General features: G+C 56.4%; 6 protein-coding genes across 6 annotated transcripts; 4 read left to right on the top strand and 2 right to left on the bottom strand.

The window, feature by feature from the left end:
• Nucleotides 1–74: 74 nt before the first annotated feature.
• On the top strand, nt 75–1,955 carry VDAG_04266 (dolichyl pyrophosphate Man9GlcNAc2 alpha-1,3-glucosyltransferase; the record flags this gene model as incomplete). Its single annotated transcript, XM_009650713.1, has 2 exons — nt 75–324; nt 412–1,955. The coding sequence occupies 2 exons, from the start codon at nt 75–77 to the stop codon at nt 1,953–1,955; spliced, it is 1,794 nt and encodes a 597-aa protein (XP_009649008.1).
• Nucleotides 1,956–2,423: 468 nt separating this feature from the next.
• On the top strand, nt 2,424–3,797 carry VDAG_04265 (N-glycosylase/DNA lyase; the record flags this gene model as incomplete). The annotated part of the gene is made up of 3 exons (XM_009650712.1): nt 2,424–2,542; nt 2,596–2,932; nt 3,009–3,797. 3 exons carry the CDS (start codon nt 2,424–2,426, stop codon nt 3,795–3,797), a joined length of 1,245 nt encoding a protein of 414 aa, XP_009649007.1.
• A 391-nt stretch (nt 3,798–4,188) lies between these two features.
• Nucleotides 4,189–7,860, top strand: VDAG_04264 (U2 snRNP component prp10; the record flags this gene model as incomplete). Its single annotated transcript, XM_009650711.1, has 1 exon — nt 4,189–7,860. One exon carries the CDS (start codon nt 4,189–4,191, stop codon nt 7,858–7,860), a length of 3,672 nt encoding a protein of 1,223 aa, XP_009649006.1.
• A 224-nt stretch (nt 7,861–8,084) lies between these two features.
• VDAG_04263 (DOM34-interacting protein) lies at nt 8,085–12,262 on the bottom strand. The gene is made up of 6 exons (XM_009650710.1): nt 12,229–12,262; nt 9,319–12,171; nt 8,950–9,042; nt 8,727–8,874; nt 8,505–8,607; nt 8,085–8,449 (listed from the first exon to the last, which is right to left on the bottom strand). The coding sequence occupies exons 1-6, from the start codon at nt 12,243–12,245 to the stop codon at nt 8,418–8,420; spliced, it is 3,246 nt and encodes a 1,081-aa protein (XP_009649005.1). The 5' UTR covers nt 12,246–12,262; the 3' UTR covers nt 8,085–8,417.
• A 228-nt stretch (nt 12,263–12,490) lies between these two features.
• On the top strand, nt 12,491–13,884 carry VDAG_04262 (ARP2/3 complex 34 kDa subunit). Its single transcript, XM_009650709.1, has 5 exons — nt 12,491–12,608; nt 12,667–12,908; nt 12,961–13,383; nt 13,434–13,583; nt 13,640–13,884. The coding sequence occupies exons 1-5, from the start codon at nt 12,547–12,549 to the stop codon at nt 13,720–13,722; spliced, it is 960 nt and encodes a 319-aa protein (XP_009649004.1). The 5' UTR covers nt 12,491–12,546; the 3' UTR covers nt 13,723–13,884.
• A 1,318-nt stretch (nt 13,885–15,202) lies between these two features.
• Nucleotides 15,203–16,495, bottom strand: VDAG_04261 (uncharacterized protein; the record flags this gene model as incomplete). The annotated part of the gene is made up of 1 exon (XM_009650708.1): nt 15,203–16,495. The coding sequence occupies one exon, from the start codon at nt 16,493–16,495 to the stop codon at nt 15,203–15,205; it is 1,293 nt and encodes a 430-aa protein (XP_009649003.1).
• Between the last annotated feature and the right edge of the window lie 1,952 nt (nt 16,496–18,447).

Genomic DNA, 18,447 nt, shown 5'->3' with positions numbered 1-18,447 from the left:
CGACAGGCACGCGACTGACACCCTCGCCTCATGCCAGCCTGAATTCAGTCTTTACCTCCCTCTTCTCGGCGACAATGACTGGTCCTTTGCCTCACAAGGCTCGCCGCAGGGGGCCTAAGAAGCCGTCGCCTACTTCGTCCCAGACGACCATCGTCAACGTCACGTCGTCCACCAAGGGCGATGCTGTGGCCAAAGCGCCGCTGTTCCCGCTGGCCTCTTTCATGTGGGCTGCGCGTGGCTCGGCTTCCGAATGGGAGGTCCTGCCTCTGATCCTCATGGTTGTCGGCCTCTTCAGGTGGGCTGCTGGTCTTTGGGGCTACTCTGGTAAGCTACCTACCTGCTCGGTGCCTTGACGCCCCGACGCGCAATCTCTCCCCACGAGGCTGTCATCGCTGACCACCAACTGTACAGGCTACCACAGGGGCCCTGTGTTCGGCGACTACGAAGCGCAAAGGAACTGGATGGAAGTGACGACGCAGGTCCCCGTCTCGCAATGGTACTTCCATGATCTGCAACACTGGGGGCTGGACTACCCTCCCCTGACGGCATACCACAGCTGGGTCTGCGGCCAGATCGGGTCTCTGATCAACCCCGTCTGGTTCACTCTCTACGTCTCGAGGGGTTCTGACGACCCCGCTCTGAAGATATTCATGCGCGCCACGGTCATTGTGTCCGAGTACCTCGTCTACATCCCAGCCGCCGTTGTCTTTGTGAGGAGGTTCAGCAGGTTCAACGGTGTCTCCAACTGGTCTGCCTCGCTTGCGCTGGTCGCCTTCCTGATGCAGCCGTCGACGATACTCATCGACCACGTGCATTTCCAGTACAACACGGTCATGCTGGGTTTCGTCCTCGCAAGCATGTCCAGCATGGTCGCCGGCCGCTACATGTGGTCCGCCGTCTTCTTCGTCGCAGCCCTTGGCTTCAAGCAAATGGCCCTCTACTATGCCTTTTCCGTCTTCTCCTATCTCCTGGGAAGCTGCGTCTTCCCCAAGGTCAACGTCGGCCGCCTGTTCGGCATCGCCTTGGTCACCGTCGTTTCTTTCGCCATACTCATCCTTCCCCTCGTCCTGGGCACCCTCTACGACGTGCGCAGAGGCATCGACTCGCGTCCTAACATTGATGGCCCGCCTCCCCCGCTACCCCTGTTTCCCCACCTCGCCGAAAAGCTCGACACCGACGCCTTCTACTACCCTCTCGTCGAGCAGCTCCTTCAGATGGTGCACCGCATCTTCCCCTTTGCGCGCGGCCTCTTCGAGGACAAGGTTGCCAACTTCTGGTGCGCCCTCAACGTCGTGGTCAAGCTGCGCAACTTTGCCCCCGAACTGCAGCAAAGGGCCGCGCTGGCGTTGACGCTGGCATCCATCATCCCAGCCAACCTTGTCCTCTTCTTCCGCCCTCGCAAGCACCTGTTGCCCCTCGGCTTCGCGGCGACCGCATGGGGCTTCTTCCTTTTCAGCTTCCAGGTCCACGAGAAGAGCGTTCTTCTGCCGCTCATGCCCATGACTCTGCTCCTCGCCGGCAAGCAGGGTCTCTCAAGGGACACACGCGCTTGGGTCGGCTTTGCCAACATTTTGGGTGCTTGGACCATGTTTCCCCTTCTCCAGCGCGTTGATCTCCGCGTTCCGTACGCCGTCCTGACCCTGCTCTGGGCCTACCTGCTCGGCCTCCCGCCGACATCGCTGAGCGCATACTTCCAGGAGGGCCAGTCAGCCTGGGTCCAGTGGGGAACAGCCCTGGTGCATGGCGTCTTCTACGTCGCCATGGCGGCCTGGCACGTCGTCGAGGCGACGGTGCGCCCCCCGATCGACAAGCCTGACCTTTGGGCTGTCGCCAACGTTGGCGTCGGCTGCGTCGGCTTTGGTCTGTGCTATCTGTGGTGCATGTGGCAGCTTTTCGCGCAAAGCGGGCAGCTACCTGTCAAGGCTAGCAGCAAGTCGAAGAAAAAGTCGTACTGAGGCTAGGTACGAAGAGCATAAGAAGTAAGGGTTTCGATGTGCACTCCCTTTTGTGATACCATTTTCTCATGTCAGAGTGTCTGGAGGGTTTGTAGGGATTAGACGAGGCCGGCAGAGTAGCATGAGCCTGCAAAGGTTCGCGACACGTATGAAGTCGCAAATAAGAAGCCATCTACACAGTGTCCATCGTTCCTAGACACATTCGTTGCATAGCTGTGATGGCGACCCCTGAACGCCCATCTGAGATGGAGGTGGTGATGGCCGCATGCTTAGTCATGATTGTCGTAGTATCTGATCGCCGTCTTTCAGGACTCAACGCCACCACGTTCGGATCCCCCCTTGACATTGAAGGTATAGTTAGTTGTAGGGTGGTTGCCATTGGCACGCAGAAGTCGAGTCTTCGTCGTTTCATAAAAGAATCGCCTCGGCATTGATATACTTGAGATCACCGTTTCGACACAGGACAGCATGGCCCCCGTCAGGGTCACCGAGTGGCGCAAGTTGCCACTGAGCCTCACAGAGCTGTGCATCGATACAACACTGCGCTGCGGCCAATCCTTTCGATGGCGGAAGATCAATGATGAATGGTTTGATGAGCACAAAAGCCTTGTAAATTTCATCCACACTTACACTTCATCAGGTGCTGCACGCTGCATGGGCGCATCATCTCACTGAAGCAAGACCCGACTCACCTTCACTACCGTTCAATCTGGCCCGCCGCAGCCCAGCGACCAACATCCGCGCCAATCGTGAAGACGGAGACCCCAGAGGACGACACGGAGGAACTGCTCAAGCACTACCTCAGTTTGAAGCTGGACCTGACGAGCTTGTATGAGCAATGGTCAGAAGCAGACGCCAATTTCCGCAAGAGGGCACCCAAGTTCGGAGGTGTCCGCATGCTGAGCCAGGATGCGTGGGAGGCCCTGATCAGCTTCATATGCAGCAGCAACAACAACATTTCCAGGATATCACAAATGGTGAGCCCCCCCCCTTTTCCCCCTCCTCTGCAGCCCCGGCAGCCATCGACCGCCCACCAAGCTGACGCGCAGCCAGGTCCACAAACTCTGTCTGCATTATGGCCCGCTCATCGGGCACATCAACGAGCAGCCCTTCCACGATTTCCCCACGCCGGAGGCCCTGACGGGCAAGCAGGTCGAGTCGCACCTCCGCGAGCTCGGGTTCGGCTACCGCGCCAAGTACATCGCCGAGACGGCCCGTGTCGTTTCCACGGAGAAGCCCAAGGGGTGGCTCGCAGGCCTGGCGAACCCGGCGCACCCGAATTTCCGCGCCGCGTCCGAGGCCGAGGACGAGAAGATGCTGCCGCCACCGACGACGTACAAGGAGGCGCACGAGGCGCTGCTCGCCCTCGCTGGCGTGGGTCCCAAGGTGGCGGACTGCGTGTGTCTCATGGGCCTTGGGTGGGGGGAGGCCGTGCCGGTGGACACGCACGTGTGGCAGATTGCGCAGAGGGACTACAAGTTTGGCAAGAGCAGGACGAAGACGTTCAGCAAGGTCATGTACGATGCGGTGGGAGATCACTTTCGGCAGCTGTGGGGGGAGTATGCGGGGTGGGCGCATTCCGTCTTGTTCACGGCCGATCTCAAGACGTTTGAAGGGAGGGTGGCCAAGAAAGAAGAGGATGATGAGACGTTGGTGGTGAAGGGGGAGGCTGGCGAGGATGCGATTGTAGAGGTTAAGCGGGAAGTCGTGGAAGATGAGGCGTCCCTGCCTTTGACGGGTAAGAAGCGCAAGACTGTCCAGACGAAGGTCAAGATTGAGGTTGAGGAAGCGGGAGATGCACACCCAAAACGGAGGAGGACTCGGTCTCAGAAGGCAGTGTGATTTATTTCAGGATAACTTTGTAAAAAGCGATACCCATCTCTCGTACAGAACCATGCTTGAAAATTAGCATGCTTCGATAAAAGGACCTGATGGGCAAAGGGCCACCAAGCTGCCCAGCTGGGTTTGAGATTGAGGTGTGTCGGCTAAATGTCGGCTGAGTCGCGAGATGCGTTTGGTAAAGCTCTGCGCGACCCATCAAACCTGATGCGCTTGGCCGTCCCTAATCCCAACGTCGCCCTTCAGCCCGCCCCCCCTCGATACGCTCGACAACCCATCACCATCTCCATCCATCAACTCTGCTTCCGATCAAGCCTTCACTGATGCACTCCTGCAGCATCGTTCGATATCCTCCAACCCCTCAAGATATGACACAAGTAAACCCTTGAGCAAGATGTCTGACTCGGACTTCGAGACGATCCGCCAGCTCCAGGCCGAGCGCAACGCTGCCGCTGCCGCCAAAAAAGGCTCTAACGCCTTCGACCCTTCTAACCAGCGCCCCGACACGGTCAGCACCAAGCAGAAGCTTACCGACACCGTTGACACCGATCTCTATGATGCCAACGGCGCCGATAAGTTTGCTGGCTATGCCACCTCTATTCCTACCGGCATCAACGGCGACGATGACGACGACGACATGAACGGCGTCGACAATACGCGCCGCCTCGTCGGCCAGTATACTGCCTCTCGCGACATGCTCGACGAGTTCTCTCGCGGCGATGGCGTCGAGGAGGAAGACGTGCTTGCTGGCCGCGGCGAGAAGAGCAACCGGATCACCGATCGCGAGACCGACTATCAGAAGCGCCGCTTCGACCGCGTCCTCACCCCCACCCGCGCGGACCCTTTTGCCGCAAACCGTCAAGCTGGCGCCGCCGAGGGTGGCTCGACCTACCGCGATGTCATGGAGGCAAAGGAGCTCGAGCGCGAGGAGGAGCGCGTTCGCCGCGCCATCCTGGACAAGGCCGAGGGCAGGGTCGAAGATGGCAACACGGCTCCGGCAACCCTGACCAACGGTGACGACAAGGAGAATGGAGACTCTGGATCGACTGAGCTCGCTGCTGCCGGGCGCAAGAGGAAGAAGAGATGGGATGTTTCATCCACTCCCACAGACGACGCGGCTGCCGCCCAGCCTGATGGTGCCGTCAAGAAGCGATCCCGGTGGGATCAGACGCCCGCCCCTGGCGCTGAGGTTGTCAAGAAGTCGTCTCGCTGGGACCAGGCTCCTTCTGCCACCCCGATGGGCAACCAAGGACTGGCTACGCCCATGCACCCTTCGCAAGCCGGCGGTGCCATCTTGCCGACCACCTTTGGCCCCGACATGTCTGGCCGTAACATGCCGCTCAGCGACGAGGAGCTTAACGAGCTCCTTCCCGGAGAGGAGCAGGGCTACAAGATCCTCGAGCCCCCTCCCGGCTACGCTCCGCTTCGCGCCCCAACCCACAGGCTTGTGGCAACGCCTGCTCCGCAGAGCGGCTTCACCATGCAGGATCCTGATGCGGTCAGGCTTAGCGGCAAGCCTGTACCGGGAGAAATTCCCGGCATTGGCGACCTTCAGTTCTTCAAGGCCGAAGATATGGCCTATTTCGGCAAGCTTACCGACGGCGCCGACGAGAACGATCTCAGTGTGGAGCAGATGAAGGAGAGGAAGATCATGAGGCTGCTCCTCAAAGTCAAGAATGGTACACCACCAATGCGCAAGACTGCTTTGCGACAGCTCACAGACAATGCTAGGCAGTTTGGAGCTGGTCCACTCTTCGACCAGATTCTGCCCCTCCTCATGGAAAAGACTCTGGAAGACCAGGAACGCCACCTGCTCGTCAAGGTCATCGATCGTATATTGTACAAGCTCGATGACCTTGTTCGGCCCTATGTGCACAAGATTCTCGTCGTCATTGAGCCGCTGCTCATCGACCAAGACTACTATGCCAGAGTGGAGGGTCGTGAGATCATCTCCAACCTCAGTAAAGCCGCTGGTCTCGCCACCATGATCAGTACCATGAGGCACGACATCGATCATACCGATGAGTACGTCAGAAACACCACCGCCCGAGCCTTCGCCGTCGTGGCCTCGGCGCTCGGCATTCCAGCTCTTCTTCCTTTCCTGAGAGCCGTCTGCCGAAGCAAGAAGCAATGGCAGGCGCGACACACGGGTGTCAAGATTGTGCAGCAGATTCCCATTCTTATGGGGTGCGCCGTTCTTCCTCATCTGAAAGGCCTTGTGGACTGCATCGCCCCCAACCTGAATGATGAGCAGACCAAGGTCCGCACCGTCACCAGTCTGGCCATCGCCGCCCTCGCCGAGGCATCGAACCCCTACGGTATCGAAAGTTTCGATGACATCCTCAACCCCCTCTGGACAGGCGCGCGAAAGCAACGAGGCAAGGGTCTTGCTGGCTTCTTGAAGGCTGTTGGCTTCATCATTCCCCTCATGGACGAGGAATACGCCAACTACTACACGAGCCAGATCATGGAGATTCTCCTTCGAGAGTTCTCCTCACCAGACGAAGAGATGAAGAAGGTAGTGCTCAAGGTGGTGTCCCAGTGTGCAGGTACCGATGGTGTCACCGCGGGCTATCTCAAAGAACACGTCCTCGACGATTTTTTCAAGAGCTTCTGGGTCAGAAGGATGGCCCTCGACAAGCGCAACTACAGACAAGTGGTTGAGACCACGGTCGACATTGGCCAAAAGGTCGGTGTCAGCGAGATCATTGAGAGAATCGTTGTCAACCTGAAGGATGAGAGCGAAGCATACCGCAAGATGACGGTAGAGACGATTGAGAAGATCGTTGCGAGTCTGGGTGCTGCCGATATTGGCGAGAGACTCGAAGAGCGACTCATCGACGGCATTCTGCACGCATTCCAGGAGCAGAGCGTCGAGGACATCATCATGCTCAATGGCTTTGGCTCCGTCGTCAATGCACTGGGCTCCCGGTGCAAGCCATACCTCCCACAAATCGTCAGCACCATTCTCTGGAGACTGAACAACAAGTCAGCCACTGTACGACAGCAGGCAGCTGATCTTATCTCGCGCATTGCTATGGTCATGAAGCAATGCGGCGAAGACGCGCTCATGGGTAAACTTGGTGTCGTGCTCTACGAGTACCTGGGCGAGGAGTACCCGGAGGTTCTTGGTTCCATTCTAGGCGCCCTTCGATCCATCGTTACCGTCGTTGGTATCACACAGATGCAACCGCCCATCAAAGACCTACTCCCCCGTCTCACCCCCATTCTTCGCAATCGACACGAGAAGGTCCAAGAGAACACCATCGATCTCGTTGGTCGTATCGCTGATCGTGGCCCTGAAAGCGTCAATGCACGAGAATGGATGCGAATCTGTTTCGAGCTCCTTGACATGCTGAAAGCCCACAAAAAGGGTATTCGTCGTGCGGCCAACAACACTTTCGGTTTCATCGCCAAGGCCATCGGCCCCCAGGATGTTTTGGCTACTCTGCTCAACAACCTGAGGGTGCAAGAGCGCCAGTCTCGTGTCAACACGGCTGTCGCTATTGGTATCGTGGCCGAAACCTGCGCGCCTTTCACCGTCCTGCCCGCTCTCATGAACGAGTACCGTGTTCCCGAACTCAATGTTCAAAACGGTGTACTCAAGTCACTCTCCTTCCTTTTCGAGTACATTGGCGAGATGGCCAAGGACTACGTTTACGCTGTCACACCACTGCTCGAAGACGCGCTCATCGATCGCGACCAGGTCCACCGACAAACAGCTGCGTCCGTTGTCAAGCACATTGCGCTCGGCGTGGTTGGCCTCGGCTGTGAGGACGCTATGATCCATCTTCTTAACCTTCTCTACCCGAACTTGTTCGAGACGAGTCCACACGTCATTGATCGCATCGTCGAGGCTATCGAGGCTGTCCGCATGGCTGTCGGACCTGGTGTCGTGATGAACTATGTCTGGGCGGGTCTCTTCCACCCGGCACGCAAGGTACGCCAGCCCTATTGGCGGCTGTACAACGATGCGTACGTCCAGGGCGCGGATGCCATGGTACCATACTATCCCAACCTCGACGAAGACAAGATGGACAGGCCAGAGTTGGCTATCATGCTTTGAGCGAAGCGAAATCAAGGGCTGTACTAGGGAAAAATATGGGTTTTCTTTGCGGGATGGGGTGGCAGGAAACTTGTGGTTTGGCGCATGGAAGCCATGCATTCATTGTAATACTCTCCTGTGTAGGTAGAAGCTGAGGAGGAAAGGACAGCATCCCGCGACGGCGTCTGGGGGATGCAATTGACTTTTTTTTTGGGATAGCACAGATTGTTGTGTGCGAAATATGCTTGTGAACTATGAATGAATTGGGTTCTGTACTTGGTGTACCTGTGGCCGTCTCGCATCTCGCATCCTTCAAATCGGATGGAAGTAAAAGCTCTAGGCTGAATCGTGCTTATCACTCATGATAATTCCGCCACCATCAGGGCCAGTCCATAAACCGTTGGCTTTTTAAGCGACCTAGTCTCATATGGTGCCTGATCAAAGAGGTCGCAGATTCCCTGTGTCTGACGCCAGGGCAGACCGCGGCAAGTGCGTGTGCAGTGCCAGATCTCCGCTGCAGCCTCAGCCTTTTCACCCTGGCAATCGTAGTTTTGGAAGTTGGTCTCTGTTTCGTCCCTCTATTTCGCCTTGGCCTGTTGAGCGGCTGCTTCTAAAAGGGATGTCAGCGATCCACAATATCGTAAGCCGGCAGAAACTAAACCTACCCCTCCGTGTCGCATCCTCCAGCAGCGGCACATCTACAGACGCAGCAGGAAGATGAACATAGCGCACAACTGAGCCACGAATGAAGACATTCTTGACGGAACTCTGCGGTGGCCGGTTAGCAAGTGGACACTCTTGCCTGACACACATGCTGTGCCTTGGCCTATGCTCTTCTCGCGAAGGAAGGCAGAAACAGCGGGTGAGAGGGGTTCTAGGCGACGAACCAGGTGCGGGTACTTCAGCTCCTCGACGACTGAGATGTCCTCGAGCTTGATGTTCAGGTACTGGTCGACGCTCTTGAGCGTGCCGCGGATCTGAATGTCGTTCTTGAGCTCGATGGTGACCTCATGGTCGATGAGGGTTTTGAAGAAGCTAAGGGGTCGCGTCAGTGACTGTTTCGTGCCGATTTCACATGCTCTGATCCGGCGTATGAGGCTCGATGCCTACCTGAAGAACAGCATCTTGTCCTGGCGTTTTGGTGGTGAGCTGGAATACGGTGACGATGAGCTTGGATGAGCTTTGAGTGTCGTGATGCTGGGGCTGTATTGAGGTGACCCGCTCGTTGGTGTTGTGGGGTACGTACCTCGACGAGAAAATCACGTGAGCACGCGCTGCGTTGTATGTGGTCTCGGTGTAACTCGGTGTGCATGGAATGGGTGATGGGGAGGGACGCAGCCATCTCCTTGGGTGACATGGCATAGATTGTATACCCTTTTCTGTGCTTCTATCACAACGCGATTTTGAGATTCTCATCTTGATCCTCTAAGCCGGATTTGATTTACATTCAATGGATATCCTTATGACACCTGTACAAACGCCCTTTTCCGCACAACCTTGCTGTCGTTGTCCTCATCCCATGTCTCGTCAACATAATCCTTGACACTCTTCGCCTGCAATTGCATGCCGACAACCTTCAGTGCGGCAATGTTGTAGCCCATCTCGTTCTTCTGCTTCCTTAGTGCCGCCCTCAGGTTCGCCCGTATGCCATCCAGCATGGTCCTCATCGTACGGCTCGACACGATCTGCCTGTGGTGCGTCTTGAGCATGAAGAACAGAATGCGGCAGGTCAATGGCATGTTCATGGAACGCTGCGCGAATAGGTCGAGGAAGGTAAAGAGCATGGGGACAGTGGAGAAGGGCAGCACAAGAAGCGCGTCATGGAGTGCGGAGGCTTTGATGCGCTGCAGCACAGACATGACGTGCGTCTCGGCACTGATGTTGCCGAGAGCAACGAAGATGACATTGCGCTGTGGTGGCTGCGCATGCGGATTCGTCAACTTGGCCTGCTCATACTCCTTGAGCAGGTTGAGATCCGCCATGCCCAGCTCAAGGGCCTCGGCGATGCGCTCACCGGCCATGAGCGTCTCGACCGTCTGCTTGGTCGCCGCGCCGACCTCGCCGTTGGCATCCTCCGCGTCAGGATCCCGTTCGAGCGAGCCCGTGAGGGTGCTCTCGTAAAGCTCCTCCAGCTCCTTCTCGCGCTCTTCCTCGAGGAAGATCTGCTCGTCCGTCTCGTCCCACACGCGGATGCTCTTGTCGTGTCCTGCGCTGACGAGGGTCCTGCCGCTGTGGCTGACGGCCATTGCCCAGACCTCGCCGTGGTGGCCGTCCAGCCTCTGAATCTGCTCAAACTTGTCGCCGTCCCAGTACTTGATGCACCGGTCCTTGCTGGCGCTGAAGAAGTGGTGACCGTTGCCATCTGAATTATGAGGGACAAAGGCAACTTGCAGGATACTGTCTTGGTGACCAAAAAGTGCCTTGTGGCAATCGCCAAAGTCGAGGCCCCATATCCTGATATTCTTGTCGGCAGAACTAGTAATGATGAGCTTGCTGTCGTAGGAGATGTCCATACTCAGCACGGGGAGCTTGTGACCGTAAAGGTTGAGGTAGAGCTTGAGCTTGAGACTGTCGACAAAGAAGACCTTCACCGTGCTGTCAAGGAGTGAAACAGCCAGAAGCTTCGCGTCGGGAGAAAACTTAAGGCTGAGAATATCGTCCGCAACCTTCAGTATCCTCGACTGGGCAAGTTTCAGCTTGGGTGTTGTGCGGGTGGTGCCCAAGATCTCCTCCTGAACAATCTGGAAGTTCCAGAATTTCGCCGTCTTGTCTGCGCTGCCAGACACCATGGACTTGCCGTCAGGATGAACCTGGAGAGACCAGATGGCACCTTCGTGGGCCGTGACGCTGTCCAGAAGGCTGGCCGAGGCGACATCGAAAAGCTCCAACTCGCCTCCTTTGGTGCCAACCACTACAACCTTGTCTCCTGGAAGGAAAGAACAGCACAGCGCATAGCCGCACTCGAAGGTGCGGATGCATGTCTGTGTCTTGATATTCCAAATCTTGAGGCTCCCGTTCGACGCCGAAGCCAGCATCTTGTCGTCAGAACTCAGCGACACAGAGCGCACATCTGTCCTGTGTCCTGGAAGATCAACGGAAAGAGATCGTGTGTAATCCGGAGTGTCCTCCTTCTTCGCCTTGCCAGAATCTTTAGTGGGAATGCTGTAGTACTCCAGCTGGTTGTTGGTGGTGCCGACGACGAGTTGAATGGACTTGCTGCCGCTGCCGACAGCCCAGTCGACCGAGCGGACCTTGCCGCCAGTTCGTACGATCACGTACTGGACAAAGTAATCGCTGGCCTCGGCACTAGAGAGATCATCGGCGGCGTCGGCTGCATCGCCCATCTCCTCATCCTCCGTCTTTCCATCCTTGGCCTTCTCTCTTCTCCTCTTCTTCTTGCGTGCCAAAGACTTCTTTACCTCGGCCTCTGATCGAACGCGCCAGACTTCAGTCGACTTCTCGGAGCCGTGAACCGCAAAGTAGTCGCGCTTTGGGTGGAAAACGACTTCGGTAGCCCTGTCCTTGCTCTGGCGGAACAATGTTCCGCGGTCCTGCACAAAATTTACTGACTGCGGAGCGTCTACACGACCCTTCATCGAGGCCAGGCCGGCAGTGTCGATGAACCAAACCTTCAGCTCGCCGTCGTTTCCAGCAGTCACACATCCGTTGTAATCTGGTGACAAACCTAGCGCCCAGCACTCGCCGTTGGACTGGGCAATGTGCGTTTCGATACAGTGCCGCGACGACAGGTCCCAAAGCTTAATCAAGGAGTCCTTGCCGGTCGTCAAAAGATAGCCTTCGGCGTTGTCGCTGTCCAGGGCCATAGCTTGCACATCCTCGTCGTCGTCGGGCTGCGCCTCAGGCTCAACAAATCGAAGACCGGTGATTTGATCCTTGTGACCTCTCAGTTTGTACTGGCCGACTTCAGCGACAAGATCCCAAATGATGACATCCGTGTCTTTGCTTCCACTGGCCAGTCTGACACCAGCCTTATCGAAGGCTAGATGTGTGATGGCAGAAGAATGGCCCTGGAAGTTGACAATGACCATCGCAATCTTGCTGTCCCAGAGCCGAATACTGCCGTCTTCGTAGCCCACGGCGTACACATCCTTGTCGGCTTTGCTTTGCGCAATAGCAGTGACGGGCAGCGTGCATTTTTCGTCTCTCCACCTGCTCAGCAACTCTCCCTTTTTGATGTCCCAGCTCAAAACTTCTTCATTGGCGGCAACGACGACCTGGCCGGCGCCTGTGCCATTGCGATCTTTGGACGTCCATACGAGGTTCGAGGTACTCGATGCGACAACACCGAACGACTTGGTGTGTTCGTATTTCCTGTGAAGATGGTTGTGTCAGTGGACCGTCAAGACAACGTCAGTCTGAGCCACTCACAAGTATGACTTGACCATCTTGCCGACTCTCCTGCGCACTGGAGAATGTCAATCGCACTATGGTGGAGGGCGCCGTCTTTGAACCTGATCCTCAAATTCTCCCGCCGCCAGAAGCGGGAAACTTTTTCTTATCGATAAGAGATCGATCTTCAAAGCTCCGATAAGCTTGACGACATCACGTGTGGATGTACCGATGTATCCGCCAGCCACAGCCACGAAGCTCCAACAGCCAGAGAGCCCCACCATCGGTCCAAGGCATCGTCATTCGCAACCGCATCAACACGAACGAACGAGTAGGTGGCCACGCAGCACCGGCAAGATGCTTCTCCTCGATTACCAGAATGTCCTCATTCAGTCCGTGCTGACCGAGAGGTTCTCTGGGTGAGCAATTCCTCCCTATGGACGAGTCGCAATCCTTCCGGCTGACTCGAAGACGCAGTGCCCCTCCCGCCCACATCGACCAGACGGTGTCCGACTTCGACGGTGTCATCTACCACATCTCGACCCCCGAGACGAAGACCCAGATCCTCCTTTCCGTTCACATCCGGTGCTTCAAGGACCTTGTGCAGTACGGTGCCGAGCAGGTGCTGCAGAGGGAATATGAGCAGTTTGTCGTTGCGCCCGAGGCGGGCTACGACTTCTCCGTCCTTATTGACCTCGAGAAGCTTCCCGCTGAACAAGGTTCGTCACAGCCAAGCTCCATTCTAGCATTCAAGAGCTGACGAGCCGACAGAGGAGCGCGATGCTCTCGTTCACAAGTTCGCCATGCTGAAGCGCAACGCCATGGCTGCGCCATTCGAGGCCGCGTACGATGAGCATTATAAGCTGAAGGAAGAGGCGTCGAAATACACCTCTGAGGATGCGCCTCAGGGCGTCAAGGAGGGCGGTGCTATTAAGGCGATTCATTACCGCGAAGAGGAGGCCATCTACATCAAGGCCAGTCACGACCGAGTAACCGTCATCTTTAGCACCATCTTCCGCGAGGAGACGGACCGTGTGTTTGGCAAGGTGTTCATCCAGGAGTTCGTCGATGCTCGTCGTCGGGCTATTCAGAATGCGCCGCAGGTCCTGTTTAGGAACGATCCTCCCCTGGAACTGCAGGGCGTGCCCGGCGTGAAGGATTCCGGGTCCGGCGAGATCGGATACGTCACCTTTGGTCAGTGTGCTCACCAACAGGATACCTGCTACTTTGCTGACCGATTGCAGTTCTCTTCCCTCGCCATCTTACTCAGCAACGGATGCCCGAGGTTATCTCTCACATTCAGACGTTCCGAGACTATTTCCACTATCACATCAAGGCATCGAAGGCTTATATTCACTCCCGTATGCGCAAGAGGACTGCAGACTTCCTGCAAGGTATGAGATCCATGTATGTGTGCAATCAGGGCTTCGCCGCTAACAAGAATCGTCAGTTCTCCGGAGAGCTCGTCCGGACGCCGAGGAGAAGGAGAGGAAGACGGCAAGCGGCAGGACGTTCAAGGTTTCGGGTGCTTAGGCTCCATGATGCCGGCGAACCAGGAGGCGGCTGTCTTTGGGACTTTCCAGATAACAGGGCAGGTAGGTATAGTGAAGACCGTGACCCTCGTGGGGTGTAAAGAGCGACATGACGTAGTGACGTGGCCTTCTCATTTAAACTAAAAGAATCAAATCAAACACTTGAAGTTCTTTGCAAGTGATCTGCAGATATCGTGTCCCTGCGCTCGCCTGGAGAGGTCGCAGGGCAACAAAGGGGGTTGGCTGTAGTGGTACCAATGAAACGCATTGCAGGTCTGGGTGTTCGAGGGGATGAGATATGCCCTGGACACACTGGGCCTCTTCCCAGCCTCTGTTATGGTGTTGATTGGCTCAGTGTATGGCCTGGCCCTTATATTTGGTTAATCACCTTTACTACCTTGGTCAAAAGTTACATCCTTGCAACCGATTTAATACCTTCACAAATACTGCCTCTGAGTCGTCCGTGTACCGACCCTCAGGTAGAAAGGGAACTCATCCAATAATCACCGCCATGAAGCATCTCGGCCAGGACAGGTGTGATGGGCGAAGGGTTATTCTTGGATGCGATGGCTTCTGTCGAATTCGTTGGGATCACTCCTCCGACTCACCAGTCTTGAAAACTTAGGTTGCCAGTGGCGAGCCACACAGCTTGATATTGTACAAAATCTCGGAAAGTATACCAGTCTCTCACACGCGGGTGCGGCATGGAAACAATACCATCAGACCAAGCGAACATAGTAGTCACCTGCTCATCAGGTCAAGGTCCATATTTGTGCGCGGGTTGATGAACTTGCCACCTCGTCGGGGGGTGATAAGCGCAGCCCGGGGCAATGTCAGTAGACACAAGCAAGGCACTTGGTGCGAGGGAATGTTCGGACAGCGGAACATTGGTCATAATAGTCGATCCCACTTACAACAGATGTTCCAATGTGGAGACCGATGCCCTGGTTTCTCAACCATGAATCTATCTGGTGCAGCTTGTGACATGCGCATGGTCCCTACCAAGAACGAGCCTCGTCGACATGACCGTCCCTGACTAGGCGCAATGAGACTCCAAGGCGCGATTGAATCATACGGACTATTTGTCAATCATCATGAGGTGCTCGCGAGAAAGGGCCTCGTGTTCCAACCGGCGGCGACACTGGCCGTGTTTGACGAGCAGTGGATTAGCCCCTTGATTTTGATTTGGGGAGGGGAGAAGGGCTGGGGTTAGTGTCGCCGCTTTAAAGAGCATGTACGGGAGCTTGCTACCCACCTTAGGTACAGAGAGAGGTACTGTAGGTACCTACCTTGGTAGGTAGGTACGTTACCCGTGTAAGGCTGATGGCGCAAACTCAAATCACACAGCTTTCTCAAACTGCGATGGAGGATTTGGAAACTAATTTTCAACGTCAAGCAAGGAGTACGCTCCGCTGGATTTTGTACATGACGATTGTCGTCAGTGTAAGTAAATCTATGTACAAGAAGGATCGACGCTCCCCCTACGCTGTAGCACCAGTGACGGTGAAGGAGTAGCTCAAGCCCTGCGACACCTCGCTGCTCAGGTTAAAAGGGTCGAACAGAACCAAGGCCTCGGGCGTGTTCGCGATCACGAGGCTGACTTCCTCGCCGGCCTCCACGGCAACAGAGCCGGCACCGTCGACGACGACGTAGCGCGTGCCAGCGGAGCCGCTGTAGACGACGAGCGTGGCAGTGTAAGCGCCGGTGGCGGAGATGTCTACGGAGACGGTGCCGGCGCCGGACGTGGTTAGGGGGATGATGTTGGCACCCATGTACTTGGGGGCGCGCGCGGCCTTGACGGTGTACCGGTTGGTGCCGCTCGCGTCGACGTTGGCGTAGTTCAGGCTGCGGCGCTGGGCAAGGAAGAGCTCCTGGGCGGATGGGTGGCCGATGTCGACGTAGGCCATGCGGGCCCAGTAGCGGCCGACGATGGCGCTCACCGAGGTGTTCGCGGACACGCGGGCGAGGGTGTGGAGGGGCGTCTCGTCGCTGTTCTCTTCGTACTGCAGCATGAGCTGGCGCAGCGTGTCGGAGCCGAGGCCGGCAAACCCGTCCGGGTTGTTCGTGAGGTAGGTGAAGAAGGGCCAGGCCTCGTAGTAATTGCCCGAGCCGGCGGTGCCGTCGACGAGAACTTGGAAGGAATCGCCGATGGTCTTCTGGAGGTTAATCTCGGTCTGCGATGCGGACTGGCCGTTCTGGGTGCGAGCATCGGCGCAGAGTTCGGACGTCTTGTACGTGTCGGCGAACCAGTTGGCAAAGGTCTCCCACCAGGCGCCGGTGCGGGTCTGGTGCACCCAAGTGCGCTGGTGATAGTGCAGGGCGTGGCCGTATTCGTGGATCGTGACGCCAGGAATGGTCAGGAAATCGTGCAAGACCTCGACATAGCCCAGACCACGCTCAGGATCTGAATGCATGACACCGGCAGCGCCTCCGCTCAGCGCGGGCACGGAGTAAATGTTGGTCTTGTAGTAGGGGCCGTCGTCGGATCCAGGGTTATACGATAGGCCGGTGGATCTGAAGTTGAGAGTCTCAACAAAGCAACTGAAGGCCCCTTCGAGCATGGCAAGGGCTTCATCTGCGGCGTTGGCGTTTCCATAGATGCGGAAGTGAGCTGAGTCCTTGAAAGTGCTGCCGCCGGGCCCGACATCTGGGTTGGCTGTGAAGGTGGCCGGAGGCGCGGCAGCGCCAGCAACAGGAGTAGCCTGAGGAGCAGCCTGGCTGCCAGTAATGACCTGCAGGAGGACCGCGGTGATCAAGTACTTGGATCGGGTCATGATGATGAATGCAAAGAAAGAGAGAAGACTTGCTGTGGGAAAAGAGCAACTGTTGGCGTTCAACGAAGAAGCGTACAGCCCGGATCAGGACACACAGGCGAGCCTGCCATAGTTATAGACGTCCCATCGTGACAAACCTCTTTCAATGCCTGCTCGTCTGTGAGGTAGGAGAATCCGGGGTATACAAATCACGCCGTTTTGAGTGCCGGAGACTAACGAGCCAGGCAATATACTCGACGCGATACGGCATTGGCGCTCCAAGCATAAATTTCTCCGGCGCTCGGGGTATCTGCCGAGCAGACTTCAGATTGGTCAGTCTCAGCTTCCATGTGCAAGACTGATTGATAAAGAGGGCGTGAGATCGTCGGAATTCATCTCGAAGAGGGAGGTCGTGGGACAGATTGGCTCCATGGGGACCCGGACTTGTTTTCTCGTAACCTGACTCGGGAAGCCACTCCGTTGGCCTCTGCAAAAGCGTCTGCCGGTGCAACAGAGCAACATTTTAAGAGGGACACGGAAGGCCAGATGCTTGGCGTGCTAAGTTGACGATCTGAGCGTAGGGGCTCCTTTCATCTGGGCTAGCCGACCGACCTCGTGGTGGTGGTGGACCTCGCAATCCAGTCTAATCCACCTAGCATCAAGACAAAGACAAAGAACCATGCGACGTGGACTTCCGTTGTATGTCTTTGTTTCCAACGCACGTTGTTGAGGAAATAACCTGTCCAAGGCTGAAAGCAGCCGAAGTGGCCCATGTGTTTTTACGCTGTGAGTTATAGCCTATAGGTGCTGGACAGATGGAATAGCACCCCGCATCACTCGAACCATTTCATGTGTCGATCCAAGGAACGATCGTCTCGAAACGTTCTGTCTGGTGTGTTTGGCATCAGCCAGATGAAGCAGCAGAACTTCCTGATGCACAGCAATGCGCTTCGCTGTGAAGAAAGGGCAAGGCGTTGTCTGGTGGCCAAGGAATCGTTGGAGAAAGGGGCTCGAAACAGAACACCAAAATCCATCGACGTAAAAGCAGCAACGAGGCTAATCCTGATCGGGATAACAACGTCAAAGGTCCTGGTGACCTCGAGATAAATGGGCAATAATTGAGAATTCAAGGAAGTCCAAGATGTGCGAGTCGAGTGCCCACGGACCCTTGGTTGGCCTGAGTCTTCTTTGCCCATCGGACCACAGGACAAAAGTAGAGAGAAAGGGTTTTTTTTTCATCATTTTTTTTGGTCACCGTCCGCGGTGTGCTCGGCGCCCCTGGCGCTCGCATGGTGCATGCACTGATGGTGTAGTGTGCACTATGGGGACCATCATCACAGCGCGTGCAAACCCGCTGTCTGCAACAAGGATGCGCGAGGCAGGGGATGGGGATGGGGGCTGGACTGAAGAACAAGGTGACAAAGTACAGTTGCAGCAGGATGGTCCCCCGTTTCCCCCACTGTTTGATGCAGCCATGGCGAAGGTCGATGCGCCGTGATGGACCCTCAGACGCAGGCACAGACAGGATGCAACTTGGTGTCGTGAATTCCATGTTTCGCTGCTGGGCTTTTGCTGCTGGGCGTTTGCTGCTTGGAGAAGGACAGCAGCGGGGGCCGGTCTCGAGAGCCTGACCTCACAACTCCCAGCCTCACCACCGCCTGTTCCTTTAGGCCTGTGAAGAAGAGGCTGCGCGCCTTTTCGTGTTCCCTGTGCGTGACTTGGCAGTGCTCCTCTGCTTCCTTCCTTCCCCGACCCCCCTACCTGGGATGCGACTCGCGGCAGGCGATCAAGAAGCACCTCTGACGCCTGGCTGTGCTCAGTTCATCGGGATTTCGTGAACCGACGAGAACCCCCCGCCGTTCGGTCCCTGGCACTCACTTTCCAGGCGGCATCCGAAACACCAGCCCGTTGTCGCAACGAGACATGGTACAGGTTTCTTTCGCTTTCGCACCCATTTCTGAAGCAAGGAGACG

The sequence above is a fragment of the Verticillium dahliae genome, genomic scaffold, assembly GCF_000150675.1.
Source record: "Verticillium dahliae VdLs.17 supercont1.7 genomic scaffold, whole genome shotgun sequence".
Classification (NCBI taxonomy): domain Eukaryota; kingdom Fungi; phylum Ascomycota; class Sordariomycetes; order Glomerellales; family Plectosphaerellaceae; genus Verticillium; species Verticillium dahliae.
The sequence above is the reverse complement of the archived record's forward strand: the minus strand, read 5'-3'. Positions and strand labels throughout refer to the sequence as shown.